At 44.2% G+C, this 23,030-nt stretch overlaps 1 protein-coding gene across 3 annotated transcripts in view; it reads left to right on the top strand.

Annotated features, from left to right (window-relative positions):
* The window catches only part of ADCY5 (adenylate cyclase 5), a 305,275-nt gene that overhangs the window by 273,989 nt on the left and 8,256 nt on the right, over nt 1–23,030 (top strand). For 2 of the 3 annotated variants that reach the window (XM_065561499.1, XM_005279813.5), the window contains exons 13-17: nt 5,911–6,027; nt 7,563–7,727; nt 12,179–12,354; nt 20,447–20,473; nt 21,504–21,636. In XM_065561499.1, coding sequence (XP_065417571.1) covers nt 5,911–6,027; nt 7,563–7,727; nt 12,179–12,354; nt 20,447–20,473; nt 21,504–21,636 — 618 coding nt within the window. The remainder of the gene's footprint in view (nt 1–5,910; nt 6,028–7,562; nt 7,728–12,178; nt 12,355–20,446; nt 20,474–21,503; nt 21,637–23,030) is intronic. The other variant, XM_042843089.2, reaches the window with a different exon arrangement.

The raw sequence follows: 23,030 nt of genomic DNA, 5'->3' as shown, positions 1-23,030 counted from the left end.
CACCGTCTGCTGCCAGCTTAAGATGTAAAAATAGATGGACCAGATTTGTTCTGTATTCATTTGCTTCCCCCTCCCTCTGTGAAATCAATGGCCTGCTAAACCCAGGGTTTTGAGTTCAATCTTTGGGGGGGCCATTCTGTGTGACCGTTGTTTGTGTTTCTCCCTGATGCACAGCCACCTTTGTTGATTTTAATTCCCTGTACCTGTAAGCCATGTCGTCACTCGCCCCTCCCTCCCTCCGTCAGACAATAGTTTCGCGCCTTTTTTCTGCCCAGACGCCATAGCACTGGGATCATGGAGCCCGCTCAGATCACCGCGGCAATTATGAGCACTATGAACACCACGCGCATTGTCCTGGAGTATATGCAGAGCCAGAACATGCCAAAGCAAAACCAGGCGAGGAGGCGATTGCAGCGATTGCAGCACAGCGACAAGAGTGATGAGGAAATTGACATGGACATAGACGTCTCACAAAGTACAGGCCCCAGCAATGTGCAAATCATGGTATTACTGGGGGAGGTTCATGGCGTGGAACGCCGATTCTGGGCCCGGGAAACAAGCACAAAACTTTAACTCTTCTTGAAGGCCAGCCTTCTGATGCTTGGGCAATCATCTGGGGTGGAGTGGCTGGGTGGCCGGAGGCCCCCCCACCGTGTTCTTGGGCGTCTGGGTGAGGAGGCTATGGAACTTGGGGAAGAGGGCTGTTGGTTACACAGGGGCTGTAGCAGCGGTCTCTGCTCCTGCTGCCTTTCCTGCAGCTCAACTATACTCTGGAGCATTTCAGTTTGATGCTCCAGCAGCTGGAGCATCGACTCTTGCCTTCTGTCAGCAAGCTGACACCACCTATCCTCTTCAGCCCGCCACTTGCTCTCTTCAGCCCGCCACCTCTCCTCTCATTCATATTTTGCACTCTGACATTGACTGCCTCCACGCATTCTGCTGTGTTTTGTCAGCGTGGGAGGACATCTGGAGCTCTGAGAACATATCATCCTGAGTCCGCTGTTTTCTCCTTCTAATCTTCACTAGCCTCTGCGAAGGAGAAACATTTGCAGCTGGTGGAGGAGAAGGGAGAGGTGGATAAAAAAGACACATTTTAGAGAACAATGGGTACACTCTTTCACATCACATTGTGCTGTTCACATTACACAGCACATGTGCTTTCGTTACAAGGTCGCATTTTTCCTCTTATATTGAGAGCCTGCCGGTTTGGTGTGAGAGATCACTCACGCAGTGCCAGGCAACAGATTTCGGCTTGCAGGCAGCCATGGTAAGCCACAGTCTTTTGGCTTTTTTAACCTTCTTAACGTGGGAATGGTTTCAAACTGTAGCGCCCTCATTTCCCATGCCAAGCACCCGTTGGATTGGCCATTTAAAATGGGTTTGCAATGTAAAAGGAGGGGCTGCGGTTTCCGGGTTAACATGCAGCACAAACCCAACTACCCCACACACACACACCCAATTCTCTGGGATGATCACTTAACCCCTCCCCCCTACCGCGTGGCTAACAGTGGGGAACATTTCTGTTCAGCCGAGCAGGAACGGGCACCTCTGAATGTCCCCTTAATAAAATCACCCCATTTCAACCAGGTGACCATGAATGATATCACTCTCCTGAGGATAACAGAGGGAGATAAGGAATGGATGTTGTCTGCATGCCAGCAAACACCAGGACCATACGCTGCCATGCTTTGTTATGCAATGATTCCAGACTACATGCTACTGGCCTGGCGTGGTAAAGTGTCCTACCGTGGTGGACGGGATAAGGCAGCCCTCCCCAGAAACCTTTTGCAAAGGCTTTGTCCCTGGAGGATTTCCGCTCCATCCCCATACACGTTAACAGACTTTTCCAGTAGCTGTACTGGCCACGATTGCCAGGGCAAATTAATCATTAATCATTAAACACGCTTAATTTTAAACCATGTGTAATATTTACAAAGGTACACTCACCAGAGATCTCTTGTGTGCCCTCAGGGTCTGGGAGCACACCTTGGATGAGTTCGGGGATTACTGGTTCCAGGTCCAGGGTGATAAACATATCCTGGCTGTTGGGGAAACCGGTTTCTCAGCTTCCTTGCTGTGAGCTATCTTCATTGTCTTCATCATCATCATCTTCCGCGTACCCCGAACCCGCTTCCCTGTTGCGTGATTCTCCATTGATGGAGTCAAAGCACACAGTTGGGGTAGTGGTGGCTGCACCCAGAATGGCACGCAGCTCCGCGTAGAAGCGGCATGTTTGCGGCTCTGCCCCAGACCTTCCGTTTGCCTCTCTGGCTTTGTGGTAGGCTTGCCTTCGCTCCTTAATTTTCACGCAGCACTTCTGTGCGTCCCTGTTATGGCCTCTGTCCTTTATGGCCTTTGAGACTTTTTCTAATATTTTGCCATTCCATTTACTGCTATGGAGTTCAGGTAGCACTGATTCGTCTCCCCATATGGCGAGCAGATCCCGTACCTCCCGTTCTGTCAATGCTGGAGCTCTTTTGCGATCCTGGGACTCCATCATGGTTACCTGTGCTGATGAGCTCTGCGTGGTCACCTGTGCTCTCCATGCTGGGCAAACAGGAAATGAAATTCAAAAGTTCGCGGGGCTTTTCCTGTCTACCTGGTCAGTGCATCTGAGTTGAGAGCGCTGTCCAGAGCGGTCACAACGAAGCACTGTGGGATAGCTCCCGGAGGCCAATAACGTCGAATTCCGTCCACACTACCCCAAATCCAACCCGCAATTAGCGCAAAGGCCGCTTTTAGTGCTAATCCCCTCATCAGAGGTAGAGTAAAGAAACTGGTTTAAAGGGCCCTTTAAGTAAAAAAAAGGGCTTCGTCGTGTGGACGAGTCCAGGCTTAATTCGATTTAATGCTGCTAAAGTCGACCTAAACTCATAGTGTAGACCAGGCCAAATAGTGGGGTAAATCAGGAATAGCTTCTCTGAAGTCAATGGAATTACACCAGTGTATAACTGGTGTGAGAGGAGAGTCTGGTCTGTGGGGCTTAGATGTGCATTAGAGGTGTTTCTAAAGAGGGTGTGAGTATAAAGTGATGCCATAAATTACATTTAGTGACAATTTTCTCAGTGTTATCATGACCACTATAGTTTAAGGGCCATTTTGTATGCTTGATCTGCATATACAGCTCCCATTAATATCAGTTGGTATTGCATCAACAGATCAAAAAATGATATAGTCCTCTGTGATGAGGTTTTGCATGCCATATTATCCAGGAACCACACTTCTGAAAAGCGTGTGGGGCAAGTAGCCATTTCAGAGAGCTTGTAATGGATGATTGACTGACTGATTGTTGGTGCAAGATCTGAATGTTTGAGTTTAAAGTTAATTTAACTCCTTGACAAAACTGTCAAGTCTTACAGATGGACTGAAATTTCAGGACAGAGGTCCTAATTGTGGTGGTAGCAAAGCTTTCAAGCTAAAGACATTGGAAGGTTGCTTATTTATAAGTCTTCTGGCTGCTAATTATTAAGATACCTATAAAGTGGTGATGTTCCCTTCCAGTTCAAAACAAAAGTTACACATACAATGAAAAGTCAAAAGTCAACTCTTTTGGGGTCTGGATTTATTTAAAAAAAAATAGAAATCAAAATTACATGCCAGCACACCAACGATTGAACCAGAGATGTCTAGAGCGGAACACAAACATCTCTAAAGCTTGAGTTAAGGCACCTGGTGGCCCAGATTTGTAAAGATGTTTAGGTATTTCAACATCTAAGTGATTTAGGAGCCCAAATCTCATTTTCAAAAGGCATTTAGGAGCCAAAATTCCATTGACTGTTGAAAATACAGACATCTGTTGCAATACCTCTTTAGACTTAGGCGTGTGGGTTTACCTTCCTGCTTGCCTAAGGGCTGGTCTACACTGGGAACTTACCTGGGCATCACTACATCTCTCAGGAGTATGAAAATTTCCACACCCCTGAGACACGGAGCTGTTTGGACCTAAACTCCAGCCTAGACAGTGCTAGGTCAATGGAAGAATTCTTTTGTTGACCTAGTTACTGCCTCTTGGGAAAGGTGGATTACCTAATCCGATGGGAGAACCTCTCCCATTGGCATAGGTAGCGTCTATACTGAAGCACTACAGCGGTGCAGCTGCAGGGATGCTGTTGTGTTGCTGTAGCATTTCAAGTGTAGACGAGCCCTAATTCTGTTGTAGGAGCAGCTGGGTGGTGCGGACAGGAAGTCTTTTGACACTGGCTCATCTCTAGATGCCAAGAATTGCTATATTAACAGTTTTTATTTCCAAAGAGAATACTTTAAAAACAATTAATTCCAAGAACATTACAAGAATCTGAATAATTTGTAACCTTTTCCGGGATTTAGTCATTCGGTGTGAATGTGTCAGAACGCCAAGCCCTCCCAGTCCACACAGACACACACCCTGTCCCCCCAGGAGATAGAGAAACAGTTTTGTGCCGGAAGCTGGTGAAGTCAGCATTTTAAAATGGTTTGCAGCATTGCTGATTCTCTCCCCCTTTGTAATAGTCACCAGCTAATAATTATGTTGTAGGTTTGCTGTGTGGGAAGCAGTACACTGGCAAAATGTTGCACCTCTGAAAATGTAAGAATGAAGGCTAAAAGGGAAAAGCAGGACTTTTAATAGAAGCGTTAGTCATAGATAAAATGCAGTGCGGTGTCATTGTGCTACTAGCTTCTAGTGTCTCTAAAAATACCCTCTAGTCTAGTGGCTTTGCTGGTACAACAGCGCAGTAACAGAGAGAGGAGATCTGGAGCAGCAGCAGAAGTCTTGTCTTAGCCCTTCTTTCCCTTGAGCGAAGATGCTGGTGAGCATCATAGAGGTCATGCTCACAGGCTGTGGGGAATGTGAATAGTTCTCAGACATCTGCTAATGCCTAGTTCTAGAGGAGCCTCTTTGCTCCTCTGTAGCTGTATGCTCTGTGCTGTGACAGAGCAGAGAAATGGAGGTGGGAATGGGATCAGAAAAGGGGGATATAAAAGAAGGGAAAGGTTAAAAAAAACCCAACAACCTCCCCCCAAAAAATTATCCTACCCACAGTGGGACTTGCCATCGCTGAGATAATGCTTCATGCTGGAAAGAAGACCTGTTGCAATATTGCTTTTCAATAAGATGGGTGACCGGGGAAGCCTACGCTTGGATTCCTAGGGATTATCACCATTCACTGTATTTCCACCCTGAATAGCGTGAGACATCTGGGAGCCAAGTGTTCTAAAGATGCCCTGTTAGTAGGACAGTGCTTATGGAGAAGGTTAATCTAGATGGAAGATTACAAAGTAGCAGCCGTGTTAGTCTGTATCCGCAAAAAGAACAGGAGTACTTGTGGCACCTTAGAGACTAACAAATTTATTTCAGCATAAAATGGAAAAGAACGCCCAGTAGCGTAATCACAACAAGAGAGTTTGATAACCAAGTGCCTGGCAGGGAGGATAGAGTAGATAATATGATGAGGTCGCAAGCTATTAGCAATGTGTCCTTAAAATGGTACTGCTTAATTTCCCTGAATGAAAGTGAGGTATGAATCCATGATTGCATTGACGAATACACCAGAGATTTTGCAGCCCTCTTTTTTTTCAATCCATGACCTCTAGATCCTGGCAGTTAAAGATGACTTGTGGTTAACTTTCCATCCACCATGACGGGATACACAGTTTTGCATGCCATGTCATCTTGGCTCAGAAGACATCGTTTCCATTGGGAAGAAACAACTAGATTTGACAAGTCTGCCAGACTATATTGCTATCACTTTATTGTCTGCCTCCGCTTCCCAAAAAACACATGCAAGAAGACAAGTCCTTGTCACCCTTCTTTGACCCCATCCAGCACAAGCACTACCATTTATATGTAGGGATGTAGGTTGCTCTTAACATTACAACATTTATAAATATCCATGTCTTATGTATTTTATTTACTCTTTATTTCATGTCCAGCTTTTCCCAGCTCCACTCCAGACTCTCGCAAGGAAGATTGTTCAATCCAGGACCAATAGCACCTTAGTTGGGGTCTTCGCCATTATACTGGTTTTTCTGTCAGCCTTTGTCAACATGGTACATGGTTTTTAATCCATTTCTTTACTGTGTAGTTTTATTATTGATCTTTTCAGGCATGCATACCAGACACATAATCATTGCAATCATGTGAGTGAATGTCAGGTGTTGCTGTTGCTATATCTGAGGGCAGCCTTTCCAACCCAGAAGTGAAATGGGAGTCATCTAAATGCCTTCCTAACAGCCTGCATTGCTGACTCTGGTTTTGCTTTTGTTGCACATCCATTTTTCTGACTGTTCTATTTCTCTTGGTAGCTGTATAAACCAGGAGCGAAGTTTACCCCTATACAAAGGGCCAGGCCAAGGCCTATGTGTCACTCAGGCCCCACAAAAGCTCTATTTTGAGTGGGACTTATGTGCTGCTAGGCTTTGTGTTGGCGTCTGCACAACGTTGAATTTCACACTGACTGTAATCACTTCACAGAGATTGGAAAGGCTGCATTTTAAGTGAAACATTTGGATTTCTTTGCATCCAGACGCTGCTGCTAATTTCAGATGCAAAGAGAAAGATTGAATGTTCTTGATAGCCTACTATTTTTAATTTTTAACTTGTTAGCTAAATTTATTTTAAACATGAAACTAAATATTCTGGCTGCTACATAAATCTGGGAGATTTTTAAGAGAAAAAGGATGATCCTGTGACTAAAGCGCTGGGCAGTGTGTTGGATCTGGCCTTTATTGCTGGCACTGCTATAGTCTTCCGGTACATCAGTTATGGCTTAACTTTTAAAAGTGCTGATCTACCACAGATCTCATTGATTTCCGTGAAAATAGCAGGTCCTCAGCACCTCTTAAATCAGGCTGGAAGCCGCTCTGTGCCACTGTTTCCCCATCTGTAAGATGGAGATAAACATTGTTTGTAGAGCACTTTTAGTTTCTTGGGTAAAAGGCACTAGGGAAGTGCAAAGTATTATTATGGTGACAGTGTTAGGGCCTGATCTTTCAAGCACCTTGTAGGACTGGGCCCCAATAATGTAACTACAAAGAAGCAGGTGTAGATTAAAGGTGCTCAGCACCTTTAAGAATTGGACCCTTATTCATGGGCATTCCACTCAACAGCCTGGAGTGTCGGGCCGTTGCCATTGCTAACCATTTTGTAACAACGTTAACCAAGGCTGATACAAACTCGTTGCTTAATCGAGTGGTCATGAAATAGTACTCGGTACTCTTAGGAACAGTATTCTGCTGGTTTCTCGGCATTTTGTAGCAAGTCTGCCACAGTGGGTTTTGTCTTGGTCCAATAGCCTTTGCTGTAGAAGGCCCCCCGCTGCAGTAGTCTTAGTGATAGATTGCTAGCTATGAGAAATTATCAGCATATCCCCTTTGTCACTACATTAGTTGCTACCAAGTATAAATATAACAGTGATTTGCACAGATAAGCAAACTTATTGTGGAAACTGGGCCACTGAATATATATCTTGTGTCACCCGATGTTTAATTCTGTCGTTTTCAAGAGAATTTTTAAAGTGGATTGGTTGTTGGTTTTTCTTCTTACCCGTGCCTTTGGTTTTTGTCACACTCTTTATTTTCTCCAGTTCATGTGCAGCACTGTGGATCTTGTCAGCTGTGTGGCTACAGAATATAACATCACTCCCGACCAGGTGGACATATGCCATATCAGCAACTCATCTTTCAATTACAGCCTGGGCACCTGGCAGGGATTCTGTGGCAGTTCCCTGCCCAATTGCAACTTCCCAGAGGTATTGCTTGAAAGAATTGATTGCAGAGCTGGATTTTAAAAGGGGCTCAGTTCTGTATTTACTCATGCGTGCATAAAAGTAATTAAATCTCATGATACGGGGTGAAAACTGTTCACTACAGGAGCCATGACACAAATTTCCCTTTGCAGCCATCATTACAGCATTGACAAGGGTTAACATTCTCAAATATGGGAATTTCAAGTTAGGCACCTAAATCCATTTTAAGGCATCTAAACAAGTTTTCTGATTTTCAGAGGTGCTGTGCACTCACAGCGCTGGTTGAAGTCAGTGGGACCTGCAGGTGCTTGGTGTAACAAACCACAGCTATTACATATGCACGCTGTTGTTGGAAGGGATGAACCGGAGACCTGCACTGCTCAAGTTGCAGGAAAACTCCTTTAGCTTTGAGTTAGTAGTAGTAGGCTCTTGTAGTCACTGGATCCAACCACTAGAGGGAGACATGATCACATGCATTCATGACATAGTTTACTGACATGCTTCAATGGCTGCCAGTAGGTTAATGTTAATTAATGTAGGTGCCTAAATATGCATTTAAGAGCCTAACTGAAGGCACCTAGTTTGAAAACTTTGGCCAGGTACATTCTGAGTTTCTCTGGAGCATCCGATATGGGCCGTGACTAGAAGCAGAAAAGTTATAATGGTCCAGTAGTCAAGATTTGTAGCACTGAAACAATCTGCTTTGAACTATTGATTTTTATTCTGCTACAGCAAAAGATATAAATCTTTTTCATGCCATTGTACTTTACTGCGCCCTAAATCTCTTCCTTTTGGGCAGTTGTTCAAGATACTTCTGTGAGCGTTTAGGTCACAGCCATTAAAAAAAAATGTCTGTAGGAACTGAAAAGGAAGAAACTGTGGTGCAGGTGGTTGTGCTGTCTGGATCTGGGGGTTTATGGGAACCTTTTCAGTTTTCTGGCTGATCCTTTAGCGCCCAATTGTTCAAGGTGTTTCTGAGCCCCCATGATGTGCTGAGTGCACTATCTCCCCTTGGAGCAGTTGGGGCATAATTCTGATGCCATTAAAGCCAATGGGAATTTTGCCATTATCTAACCTATGGGAGGCGGGGTTATACCACACTCATTACTGTAATTTGCAACATTTCAGAATCTATGTTATGCCTTGTCTAAACTTAGGGTGGCATGGAGAGTACCGGCGCTAGGAGCCGCAGTGAAAGCAGGCTGTGTCCACACTTGTAACTGCAGTACGTAGCTACACATGGCAGGGAAAGGCTGCAGCAGAAAGGGAGATGGCGGGGGAAGGCTCCGGCAGCTCCCCACTGGCATTGCAGGAATCTTTCCCTGCTGCTGGAACCTTTCACTGCATTGGGGAAAGGCTCCAGCAGCAGAGAGACAGTGGGACACTATGCTGCTAAAAATAGCAATGCAGATGTGGAAGGCACTGCTTGAGCACGTAGAGGGCTGTGCAGGGTCAATACCGTCGCGTCATGTCTGTGGGTATAATAGACCAGGGCAGGTTCTGCTTCTCCTGGCGCTGCTGCTGGCCACCCACTTGCAGGTTTGACAGGGGAACTTTTTGCTTTATTATGCCCCATGCAGGTCCTGGGGCCACTGAGGAGGCAGTATGTGCTATTCAGCTTCGTGGGTTCATCAGTAATCTCCCTGGACTCCAGAGAAATTACCGATGAATCCAGGAAGCTGAGTTGCAGATACCGCCTCCTCAGCCACCCCGGAACCTGCATGGGATATATCAAAAGCTCAGGTTCTTCTTCATAGAATCATAGAAGATTAGGGTTGGAAGAGACTTCAGGAGGTCATCTAGTCCAATCCCCTGATCAAAGCAGGGCCAACGCCAACTAAATCATCCTAGCCAGGGCTTTAACAAGCCAGGCCTTAGAGGTTTTTAAGGATGGAGATTCCACCACCTCTCTAGGTAACCCATTCCAGTGATTCACCACCCTTCTCGTGAAATAGTGTTTCCTAATATCCAACGTAGACCTCCCCCACTGCAACTTGAGACCATTGCTCCTTGTTCTGTGATCTGCCACCACTGAGAACAGCCGAGCTCCATCCTCTTTGGAACCCCCCTTCAGGTAGTTGAAGGCTGCTATCAAATCCCCCATCACTCTTCTCTTCTGCAGACTAAACAACCTCAGTTCCCTCAGCCTCTCCTCGTAAGTCATGTGCCTCAGCCCCCTAATCATTTTTGTTGCCCTCCGCTGGACTCTCTCCAATTTGTCCACATCCCTTCTGTAGAGAGGGGACCAAAACTGGACACAATACTCCAGGTGTGGCCTCACCAGTGCCGAATCGAGGGGAATAATCACTTCCCTCAATCTGCTGGCAGTGCTCCTACTAATGCAGCCCAGTATGCCATTAGCCTTCTTGGCAACAAGGGCACATTGCTGACTCATATCCAGCTTCTCGTCCACTGTAATCCCCAGGTCCTTTTCTGCAGTACTGCTGCTTAGTCTGTTGGTCCCCAGCCTGTAGCGGTGCCTGGGATTCTTCCGTCCTAAGGGCAGGACTCTTCGGGAAGAGATACTGTGGCTTTTCCTGGACAGCTTAGGGTCTGGGGAGGGGAGGCGTGGCTGCGGCTGGCCTGGGGCTCCTCCGGGCAGGTGGTGATGGGGGGCTCGGGGTTCCTCCAGGCAAGTGTGGGGGGCTCAGGGCTCCTCCGGGCAGGCGGAGGGCGCTCAGTGCTTCATTCAACCTGGGGCTCCGGCCGAGGGGTAGGGTGCTCGGGGCTCTGGCCCAGGAGCAAGGAGTGTGGGTGGAAGAGGCAGAGCCAGGGGCTAGCCTCCCCAAAGGGGGGCTCCTCTCGCCATCCATGTGTAGCATTCAGGTGTGTCGGGTGTCACGCTGTCTGGAATGGCTCACAACCATGAGTGCCGACCTCAGAGCAGACTGTCAAGAAGCAGGGCAGAGACTCCAAACTGATTGTATGTTCTGTAATTAGATTTCACCAACCTAGTAGCAAGTGTGAACTCCTGAAGCACTATACCAGTCTTACCAGGGAGTCACAAACAGTCCCCTTGGGCATTCCAGTTTCGTTTGCCACCCAGGCAAGCTGAGTTTAGTGATAGATGGTGACTTTACCAAAAATCACAACAATATTTAGATTTCTCTCAGTCCCAAAGGACCAGTCACTTACCCCAGATCAATTTTCTCCTTAGATCTTACACCAAAGACAACACTTGTAGCCAGTCCTATAGTAAACTATCAGGATTTATTAACTAAGACAAATGAGAGACTTATTACAAGGTTAAAGCAGGCAACATATATACACAACTGAGTTACAGTCTATGGTTCCAAAAGGTGACAGAGTTGTAGAAATCTATAAGAGTTTAATGTCTTTTAGAGCTAATCCAGTTTCATCCTTGGATCTCTGCTTCTATTTCATAGCTCCAGCCCTGCGAGAGTCCAAACAGCAAAAAAAAAGAAAAAAATTCCTCTCAGATATTTTTCTTTTCTTTTTCCAGAATTGAGGCTGATGGGATGAGCCCTTTTGCATGTAGTTTCTTCATAGGTGTCCAGGGGCAATTAACAAAGTTTGTATTGTGATGTCCCACAATGGCTCATTTAGTTTTGATAGGCCTTTTTGATGGGCAGCAGACATCCCTTCTGACTGAGTTCACAGTTTCAGAGCAAACATTTTTTACAGTTACAAAGCAAAAACTTAAATATTACCTGACGGCAGGTGATAAAGAAATAAATGAAATTAATGCATGCAGCAACTCACAAACATTTCATAAAGACTAAACACATTGTCATAAGTCCAATACCCATCTTAACTATACTGCCACACAGGTGAAACAGACTGGTTTCCAGCAATGAATTTGTCAGTGCTTGGCTGAGGCCTAAAGCCTTTCAAAGAGCTGGCACCTGGTCTGCCGGCGTCACATAGGGCCCTCTACTCTGTTCCCCTAAGCCGTGCCTCACCATCTACACTGCTGCTTATACCCATGTTAGCTAGGTGTGCAGTGTGTGTACTCTACAACCCGCAGACATACCTACAGTGTGGTCTGTGTAGAGCGCGGGGAGCAGAATTAGGTATAATGGGAACTGAGGATACTCCGCATCTATCTGGACGTGGCAGATGGGGGTGGAGTGGGAGCAGGGCTGGTGCATCCACTTTGCAGGCCGAGGATGCTACTGCAGCCTTGAAGCTGAGCCGTGCTGCTCCATGGCTGGATGAGGAAAGATTCCATCCCCTCCACTCTGCTTGGCACGTTGAGTCAAGGGCAGAATCTGGCCTTAGAACATTAGGCATTTTACTGTAATATTCATGGGATGGTGCCTTCTGCTACCTCCTGGACACACACACACCTTGGCCTTCAGTCTAAGTGTTCATTTAGCTCAGGGGTAGGGTTACTACTCCCTCTATATGGTCTGTTATGTCTCTTAGTTTCGGTTTGCTTTGTCCTACTGAGTTTGATCTCTCTCCTGTTTTCTTTTTTTGTCTTTACACAGTATTTTACCTACAGTGTCTTACTGAGTCTCCTGGCCTGCTCTGTGTTCCTTCAGATCAGCTGCATCGGGAAACTGATCCTAATGTTGATCATCGAATTCATATACGTTCTCATTGTGGAGGTGCCAGGGGTGAACCTCTTTGACAATGCAGATCTTCTGGTTGCAGCCAACACTGTGTAAGTGGGTTTCACTTTCAAAATGTCTTCCTCCATCATATTGACTCCCAATGATGCCTCCATATCACTAGGAAGACTGGGTTTCTGAGTCTTCAGTGCATAAACTATGGAACTGCAGTACTGACGTGTAAGTCACAACAAATTAAGGCTCCCTCACTGTTGCTATCTCCATGCCATCTCACAGGTCTCTACACCTTAGAAATCTTCTTCTGAAGATTAAACCTGTTTCTCAGGTTCTTGGTAATGATGAAATATTACTGGCAAAACGTAATTGGAATGAGTATGAAGGCTGTTAGCTGTTCTGATTGCTAGCATAAGACTCTTCAACACGATCAAGACAGAAATGGCTACTTCAAAAATAAAAATAACAACAGAGTCTGAATGGCTCAGAGAGTTGGGGCTCATCAAATGAACAGTTAGCGCACCGCAGGCCGGGCTGTAACGCTACCTCGCATTACTGCACTGCATACAACTGTCCCTGTGAAACTTGGTACTGTGCACTAGGAGTTTCAGTGGTCTTAGAGATACCCAGCTTTGAAATGAGAGTAGGTCACTAGGGAACTTTTAGTGTGGGATAGAAGAGTACAAGTGGACCATTAGTGCTTGGCAGGCTAGTATGAGGTAGATTTACACCCCAGCCTACCATGCACTAACTATTCCACTAGGCAAGCCCTTGGTAATGAAATACTGGGGTGCTGGATTTCACCTCTGGGTTGTTGCTTCAAATCCAGCCCAGGTTAGTAGGGACTCAAAATTGCTATAATCTGATGTCTGCCTTGTGATCTCCGCCCTGTTCCTAATGTCCACATCTCAAAAGCCAACACCAACAGCGACGTTAACTCTCAATTTCTGCAAATAGGCCAAGGACTAAGTGGGACTGAAAGCTATCCTTTTATCTATACAGGTGCATTGGTCCCTCCAGGTCAGGGCTTTGAAGCACAGTGTGAGGGAAGCTTGCACTAATGCTGCTGAACAAACCTCCTTCCACTGATCATGGAATCTCCTCAAGATGTTGAGAGAAGAGAGAGGGGTGGGCACGTGCACAGACAACACACAGAGAGGCGCACACACACATACACTTTCCTCCTGAGTTGCCCACCACATATTCCATTGTTTTCTTACATGTTCATCTGTCCTAATTTCACCACATTTGAGATGGAGACAACTACCCCACATGGGTGGTTTCATGTCTTTTCTGAGGTCCATTGGTTCTTTCGAGCTGGGCATGTTCAATTCTCATAACACTCAAAACCACTTTTACTAGCATTATTATGTGTCCAATAATAATTTATGATTTTATGGGTTCTCCTTTAAATTTTCAATGGAATCATTGCAAATAGTTTGTTAGCATAAGCAAACAAAATCGTGTAGGAAGCCAAGTGGCACTCGTATCGCTTCTTTGCCATGTTCATTGTCAGTAGTTTTGATGCAATTAATCTCTTTTGGGGTTGTTTTTTCCTTCTTTTAGGAGAAAATTTATCCCTAAATAGCTTTGCCTGTTTGAAGAAATAACATAAAAACATAATTAGGAGGAAAAAAAGCATTTTATACCCCAAAAAGGCATCACATTCTTGGTAAACCTAGCGTTCTGCAAGATTACAGCACTTAAAAGTGTAATTTACATCACTCCGCAATCAAAATGTCAGTAATAATGTGGAGGAAATCAGCAGTTTTTCCCAGAAAGAAATTTCTGTGCTGCTGTATTCTCATTAAATGATTTTTGTTTCCACTAAAAGCTCCATTAGCAGCTAACACCCCAAAGCATAGCAATCCGTTTGTGTCTTATGGGAGATGGGTAGTCAGTGTACAATACCCAATCTAGAGATGTACCACCCTGTCCAGCTGACATAAAAAACACTGCCTCATGATACTTTAATTGGACTCCTGTTGTAGTTATATAATTACTGTCTATTCTGCAGGTTTTAGAGTACATTCACTAATTAGGAACTATACAGATGTCACTTTGTACTTCTGAGTACAAACCATCCCTCCATGCAAGCAACTGAAGACTGATAGTAATGCACTGGGAATTACTAGACATGACTACCATGACACACCGGCATCATGACACTTGAATTATAACTAGAAGAGCAAAGCTAGTGTTATGTAAGACTCATCTGCCATGCGGGAGATAAAATTAACTTCATAGACTCATAGCTTTTAAGGCCAAAGGGCATCGCTATGATCATCCAGTCTGACTTCCTGCATAACATAGGCCAGAAAACTTCAGCCAGTAATTTCTGCATCAAGCCCACAGTTTTCTGCTTGAGCTATAAGCATATCTTTTAGAACGACATCCAGTCTTGAGATGGAGTGTACATCATGTTCCTGGGTAAGTTGCACCAATGGTTGATTCTCCTCAATTTTGAAATTTTCATTTTAGGTTTATTCTGGATTTGTCTAGCTTCAGCTTCGACCCATTGGATTTTGCTATGCCTTTTTCTCTAGACTAAAGATCCATCTACTATCAGAAATCTCTTCTCCATGTAGGTACTTGTAGACATGATCAAGTTATCTCTTAACCTCCTCTTGGATAAACTAGATTAAGCTTCTTCAGCCTTTCATTATAAGATTTTGAACTGTACTTGTAGCTCTTTGCAGAACCCTTTCCATTTATCAACATATTTTTTGAAGTATGGACGCCAGAACTGGATGCAGTATTCCAGTAATGGTTTCGCTAATGCCATCCGCAGAAGGTAATACCACCTCCATACTCCCACTTGTTATTCCTCTGTTTATTCATGCAAGCATTGCATTTGTTGACTAGCTACAGCATTGCACTGGAAGCTCATGTTCAGCTGATTATATGGCATAATCCCTCAGTCCTTCTCAGAGTCCCTACCTACCAGGATTCAGTCCCCCATCTTGTAAATGTGAACGGTGTTTTTTGTTCTTAGATGTACGACCTCACATTTTGCTCTGTTTAAAATGCATATTCAGGGCTGGTTCTAGGGCTGGCTGAAAAGGGTGGGTGTCCTGGGCACCAACTTCCAGGGGCCACTTGACTTTTTTTTCCCCTCCTCCGCTGATTGAGTGGCCATTATTTTGTTTTCTCTGCCGCTTTGGGAGAGGGGGTCGCTGAAATTGTTTGGTTGGCAAAATGCCTAGGGCTGCTCCTACGCATGTTGCCCAAAGAAGTGTATTTTATCAAGCAATCCTGCTTGGTCTGTATTACCTACTTGTTCCCATGATTAATTACCACTCAACAATTTTTGTGTTATCCGAATACTTCACTAGCAATGACTTAATGTTTTCTGCAAATCATTGCTAAAAACTATTGAATAGCATGGGGCCAGGAACAGTTCCTGTGAAAATCACTAGAAACATCCCCTCCTTCTTCCAGTAGGAGTAGTGGAGGCAAACAACCAAACTAGTTTTCAGATGGAGTTTGATATGTTTATTAACAGGATTACTTGATAGTGTTTTCTGTGCTAGCAGAGGACTGGACTCCATGACCCAGGAGGTCCCTTCCAGTCCTATGACTTATATTCCTGTGGGTAATGATTCCCCATTTACAATTATTTTTTGTGATCTGTCAGTTAACCACTTTTTAATCCATCTAATATGGGTAACATTGATTTGGTATAGTTCTTACTCTTTTATCAGAATGTTATGTCCAAAATCACCTTTACAACCCAAACTTTGTAATCGCATCAAGCATCAAGTTTGTTTGATATGGCCTATGTTCCATCAAATCATGTCAACTGCCTTTAATTAAACTACCATCTTTTAATTCTTTACCAGTTGCATCCCATATTAGCCTTTCCATGATTTTGCTTGAGATTGATGTCAGACTAACCAGTCTAGTTACCCAGGTCATCCCATTTACTTGTTTTAAATGGTGGCACAACATTAGCTTTTTTCCATTCCTCTGGAACTCCCCCAGTTTTCCCAGACTTGTTTGTGATGGTTTCTCGGTGTGTCCAGGATTGTGAGTCACCTGATTATCCCTCTTCCTCAGCCAGAGAGAGACTTGCTGGTGCTCAACTGGGTGTCATCTCCCTGACATTCTCAGTCTGTTGGCCACTCAAAGAGTCTCCTCAGGGCTCTGCCAACCCTTACTTTGCCTTGCACGTTAACACTTGGTGTACTTCAGTCCCTGAGCTCCTCTTCTGAAGTGTCCCCCAGTAGTGTCCAGCCCATGGCACTTGGACACTCACAGTAACTATTCCCAAGGGAACAGTATACACACAGCTTCACTGATCAGGTCCCCAGCTTAGGATCAGGTCCTTTATAACACCACAGCATGGAGATATAGTGAAACAATCATAAGTTTATCATCAAAGATTAAGATTTAAGAGATGCTGAGTAAGGTTAATGGAAACAGGAATGGTTACATATGAAATAAAAAGTATAACCCACTTCTTGGAGTCTAAACTTAACTTTAACGGCTAAAATCCTTGTCTAAAGCTCACCTAAACCTTTCTCCCAGCATCATCAACCCACATGGCTGGATCCACTGTTCATGGGTGCAAAAGCCCTGTCCTTTGTGCGCCCTCTGTGATGGATCAAGATGTGTCCTTTTGCCTTCCCCTTATATCCCCCCAAAGTCAGTGATTTTGTCCCCAGAGTCAATAAAACCCTCTAGGGGCTGGTCTACACTGAAAACGTACATAGGTGTAGCGATATCTCTCAGGGCTGTGAAAAATCAACACCCCTGAGAGATGAAGCTATGATACCAACCAAACCTCCGGTGTAGACATGTTGACAGACAGATTCTTCCGTTTACCTAGCTACTTGCCTCTTGGGGAGGTGGATTAACTACAGCGATGGGAGAACCTGTCTACACTGATGCGCCAGTGGAGTGGTTTAAGTGGTGACAAAGCCTGTTTTTCTCTGGTGCCTGTTGAATTCATGCTGACTTCACATGTCTCTGTTCTTTATTAGCATTCAGTTCTAACCAGTGATGGGAGGCCCGTTGTGAAACAATATAAGGCTTTATTTACATGTAAATTAGCTAGCTGTACAAATACCCCTGTGCTGAGAGAGAACCTGTCCCTGCTGGTGACTCAGACCTTTGATACAGATGCTCAGGATATATTTTCTGTACATAACTTTTTAAATATCATCAGTACATACATTTCACATTGATATTAATGCCCAGCATGACACCAGCTTTCATTTGATACCTAACAAGACACTATGTGGGAATAATTACCGCAAAAGCAGCATTAGGTGTAGTGAGTTTGTCAGGCCTATTAGCAGTTGTTGACACAGAGCAGTGAGTCCTTGGCCAGCAGGCACCAATGGGCCTCTGTGTCACATTGTTACAAACTAACAGTAATGACTGAGCGAGCTTGGCCGAATCTTTCAATACTTACTGAATGCCTGTGTTCCTGAGAACCCCAGCCCTCAGGCCGACCAAGCACTTGCATGTATATGTTGCACCCATCTAATACATGCCTCCTGGCTGAATCTTTTGTCAAGGGACATTCCTGAAATCTCAAGCTCAGGTTAGGAAGTCTCCCCGTTTGGTCAACTCCCCCACACACCCCACTTAACTCGTCCTACTTTGCTAGGCCAGTCCTCTATTAGTGTGAGGTGCCTAAGTCGCCTTATGTCTATGATGTGAATTAGAACAGCTGAAGAGCTACTGTCACTTACACCCGCAGCAGGTATTGCAGGATCTGGGAGTCACACAACGAGCACCCTGATGGCCTCTTCTGTCTCTCACCACACCTATCCTGTGCCAGGTAGAGCCTCGCCACAGGGGAGAATCTACCCCCATATACATCCACTGCCCTCAGATGGGAAATACACTAACCTGGTTGGATAGTACATTTTTCTGCAAAAAGAACAGGAGTACTTGTGGCACCTTAGAGACTAACAAATTTGTTAGTCTCTAAGGTGCCACAAGTACTCCTGTTCTTTTTGCGGCTACAGACTAACACGGCTGCTACTCTGAAACCTGTACGTTTTTCTGCTGTTCCAATCGGTGCAAACTCTGTAAAATATTCCTGCCACAAAACATGAGCCTCCCTCAACCTATTAATAGAAAGACATTGTTTGCGGCAGCAGGCGTTTTTGTTCACCAGGGCTTTATTATAAATCACCGTTTCACTATGATTAACAGCCAAGGTTAGCAATGTCCAAAGCTCCTGAATTGTGTATACTGATACATACAGCCTGGACCCTGTTTATTGCTGGTGTAGCAGAGTAAGTGGCTAAGAAGTCCGATATGAATAATGTGCAAGATAAAGACATATTTATATATCAAAATGAGAGGGAACCCTGGTCTCAATACAGCAGAAAATCTTCTGTAAGAAATAAGATTGGGGAACCAAATGTTTTTTCACTATGCTTCTTGGGTTTTGGTGGATTCTATCTCTAATTCTAGAGCGAGAAGTCAAATATTCTTCTTAGTTCACATCTACACTTAAAAGTTAGGTTGAACCATTTACGTCCCTGAGGGGTGTGAAAAATCCACAGCCCCTGAGTGATATATTTGCTGATCTAATCCCTGGTGGGAAGAATTCTTCTGTCAACCTAGCCACTGCTTCTCAGGGAGGTGGATTAACTACAGCGATGGGAGAACATCTGTTGTTGTCGCGAGTGTCTACACTGAAGCTGTGCTGCTGTAGTGGTTTAAGTGTAGACATAGCTTTAGTCTCAGTATAACAAAATTGCAGAATAATTTAGCACAATGTATTCAGGGATATGGTAAGGTCTCAGGGTAAGGTTATGTCATCTGATTTGCCTGTAAAGCACCAAGCACACCAGTGGCACCATAATAATAATCATTGATTTATTTTTGTGTAAAGAGTTAAAAAAAGAAAAGACACCTATATAGGGTGCTAGACACTGAACACTCAATTCATACTACAGCCTAGCTCCAGCAACATGAAACAAACAATCAGACAGGGACTTGCCAGCCAGCTACTCACAAAAACGTGCCTTGCCACCCCTTCTTTGTAAGAGGAGCCTACTCTCCGCCCTCTCCAACAACTCTGTTAAATCGATGTCTTTTGCAGCCTACCCAGCACTGTACTAGTAATGCAAACTGGTGTCTGAAGTGGCCCTTAAAGTTTACTTCAGTGTTTCTCAACCTATTTTCCAGTGTGGGCCGCATATGCAGCTCTCTGTGTTATGTGGGCTACATCCACACAATATATATACTACCTGTACATGGGCCTGAGGATGTCACATGGGCCACAGCTGTGTGCTGATTGGGCGCAAGCGTCCTGTGGGCGAGAACCCTGGTTTACTTAAAAGAAGTCCTTTCTCCTGCTAACGTTCATGTGTATAGTGCGGGCGCTTGCACTAATGTTATAACACAGTTTCACATTGATAACTGAATGCCTTGCAGGATGGGGTGGGCAGTGCTAATGTGCTTTTAGTGGATCCAGAGATATCATACCGTACAAGATGTCATGTGTAGCAATCTCAGGCATTCCTGCCCGAAGTATTCAGAATCTATTTGAAAATTAGATGCAATGAGTGTGTATGACAAGTGTGCTTATTCCTGAACCAGTGATGTCAACAGTAGGTTGCCTCTAACTTCAGTGGGTGGAAGATTCAGGCCCAATTAGATCCTGCCACCACATGGTAGCTACAGTGCAAATTGATGATTCTTGTTACAACACACTGACATTTGCAATAATTAAGTAAATTATCACTATTATTATTATTATTATAAGTTCCTTTTTAATATTAAAGAATTCATGAATTGGGAAGATGGATCTGGTAGTTCGGAACATCTTTTTCCAAATCCTCCAGCTTTAAAGCAAGTTGTTCTGCTGGATTTAGCGCGACAAAATGTCCTGAAACATACACAGGCTTTTGCCAAGCACCTTCCATTGGATTTTAAATCCCGGACAGCCTTCTGAAAATTAACTTTCCCAGTCATCTTTATACATAATGTATGTTTAATTCACACACTCATTTCAAGGGAAATTAATGTAATAGCGTCATTCTGCACCTTTCAATTTAACTACTGACCAGTAATGACATACTGTTTAAAAGGATTGTAGCGCCACACAGTGTTAAAACTGCAGGACTGTAAAGAGATTACTCAGTGATGTCAAAAAGACCTTTGTGTTTCTCCTGATCAAACCAAAATATTCACCTTAAATATGTCTGATTTTTTTCCCAGTGAGTTCTCTAATGGAACATCAACATGGTGAGTTTCTTTTTTTTCACATTTCATGCCAAAAATTGCCTTTTAAAATGTTCACAAAAATATAATAGTAGCAGAGGGGTAGGATAGCTCAGTGGTTTGAGCATTGGTCTGCTAGCCCCCGGGTTGTGAGTTCAATCCCTGAGGGGGCCATTTAGGGATTGGGGGCAACAATCCATCTGGGGATTGGTCCTGCTTTGAGCAGGGGGTTGGACTAGATGATCTCCTGAGGTCCCTTCCAACCCTGCTATTCTGTGATTCTATGTTTGAGTCACAGAGAGCAAGGCTTCTCTAGTTCTTGTCATTGCTTTCACGACCTGGCACAATAAAGTATAGATACTTTAAAGGTGCTGAATATTGACCAGACATGTATGCCTGTTCTTGGAGCGTATTCTGAAAGGGATGATGCCAATTAGCTACTAGTCCAGATTGTAGATTTTGTTTTTTAAAACAGATTGAAGGTTTTATTTTAATGTTTTCATAATTTTAAATTCAAAAGGGGATTTTTTGGAGGGGAGGGGAGGTATTTTAAAATTTCCACGAAGTGTAACTTTTTAATAATTGTAAATGAAAGAGAGAGAGACTGACTAGATATTAACCACACACAACTTGAAACTGAGCAGTCTAGTTTCACTGTCCAAGCTTAATGGGGGAAGGAAAAAAAGCACAAATGGTGCTAAGTAAACCAGATTTTTAAAATGATTTCAGTTTTACCGAGTATAGTGTTGTGTTAATGGCTTTTTAGAGATGGCTTTTATATTGACAATGTCCCTTTAAGAAGTTAAATCTAATCTCCAGTTTCAGATGTCATATTTGAAACCAATTATCAACTGCAAAGGTTGCAAGCGACCACAAGTATTGTTCAAATGGCAAGTCAGGAACATTCCCTCCACTGCTCTTGCAAAACAAACGTTAGGTTGCACAACTGTGCCTTCAAGAGAGAAATGGAGCTTACAGTTACAGCTGTGTTCTTCCTGGTCAGGAGCAGAGGGCTGAGAATATTCACAAGCTTCTGTCTTCTCCTTGACTCTAGCTCCCAGAAAGCGTCGAGAGTGGCACTGAAGATTGTGACCCCTATCGTCATAACTGTTTTTGTCCTGGCATTATATCTGCATGCCCAGCAGGTGGAATCCACAGCAAGGCTCGACTTCCTTTGGAAACTGCAGGTGGGTGGATGCTGTAGGTGTTTGCATAATGCACTGAAGTTGTGTTTCATAATGCAAAACTATTGCCCTACAGTGATGGACAGTGTGATCAAATGCCCATGAATTCAAGCTGGGCATTGCCTTCAATCCGATAGATCAATAATGCTCTTCTCTTCTGTAGCATCTTTCATTCAAGGGTCTTAAAGCACTTGACGTACCTTACCTACAGGGATGCTATGATACTTAATTTATTGGGGTAAGCGTTATCCCCATTTTACAGCTGGCTAAACTGAGGCACAGGCAGGTTAAGCCACTTGCCAAAGGTCACATAGCAAGGCACCATTTGTTTTCTTTAACCATGCTGCTGAATTCTGAAATCAGAGGCAGGCAGCAGAAAGAGTGTACAGCTTTCAAAAGTTATCAGAGACCTATGCTTCTTTTAGCCCTTGAGCGCTATGTAAACAAACACAGAAACCACCTCTGAAATATAAGCAGAAACCAAGTTGGGTAGGCTTTAGTTTGCAGCTTTCAGAGGTATGGTTGTCGGAGTTTGGGTATATTAACATATTTAGAGCCTATGAATGTTTTGTGGCTTAATTTTTTAAAAAGGCAGGATTCCATATTCTTATTTCCAGGTCTGACATGAAACACATCACATTCCAGAAGTGGCTTTATTTGTATAAATCAGGTTCACAGTGTCAGGAGGCCACCACTGAAGTCCTGGTTTCTAGAGGAGTGAAAGCACACATGTATCTGGGACAGCTGTTTGGTGTTGCTGTGAGCAGGGCAGTTCTGTGGTTATTGTGTATTAGCCACACGGTTCACACTTGCTACCCGTACAGATTTCCTTCTTTCCTTTTGTTTTTGTGATTTTTCAGGGGGGTGGGGAGGGAAGAAAGCGATTACCGGATGGTAGTGATGGAAGAGGCACAATATATGCAGGTCTGATGCCGTTCTCACAGGAGCATCTCCAGTTAAATCAGTGTTCAGTGACTGCAAAGCTGGTACTAATTAGGTCTACAAGGAGAACTCAGAAAGCTTAGCCGTGAAGTCTGAGTCATATAGTGAGCTTATACTCTTATTTTATTTTATCCGCCTCGTCTTATGAAAGTACATCCATCCAACAGCTTCCGTTGCATCTAAATACTATTCCTAAAATCCATGCATGCTGGGCCAATGTCCAGAAACTAACACCCCTCCGCAACCCGCAACTTTTTCAACCCAACCTCCCATCCACTCAAACATACTCCTCCTCTTCTGAAAATACCTGGGAAAGCAGACAGACGTTGCAGACTGACCTGAAGGTCATCTATTCCAGACTCTGGCTGGCCAGCACGGGGTGGGCTGGGCATTGCACTCCTATGTTGAAGATCTCTCTTATAATACAGTAACTCTGAACAGGTTCGCTGAGAGTG

The sequence above is a fragment of the Chrysemys picta genome, chromosome 11 (genome assembly GCF_011386835.1).
Source record: "Chrysemys picta bellii isolate R12L10 chromosome 11, ASM1138683v2, whole genome shotgun sequence".
NCBI classification, from domain to species: Eukaryota; Metazoa; Chordata; order Testudines; family Emydidae; genus Chrysemys; species Chrysemys picta.
The sequence above is the reverse complement of the archived record's forward strand: the minus strand, read 5'-3'. Positions and strand labels throughout refer to the sequence as shown.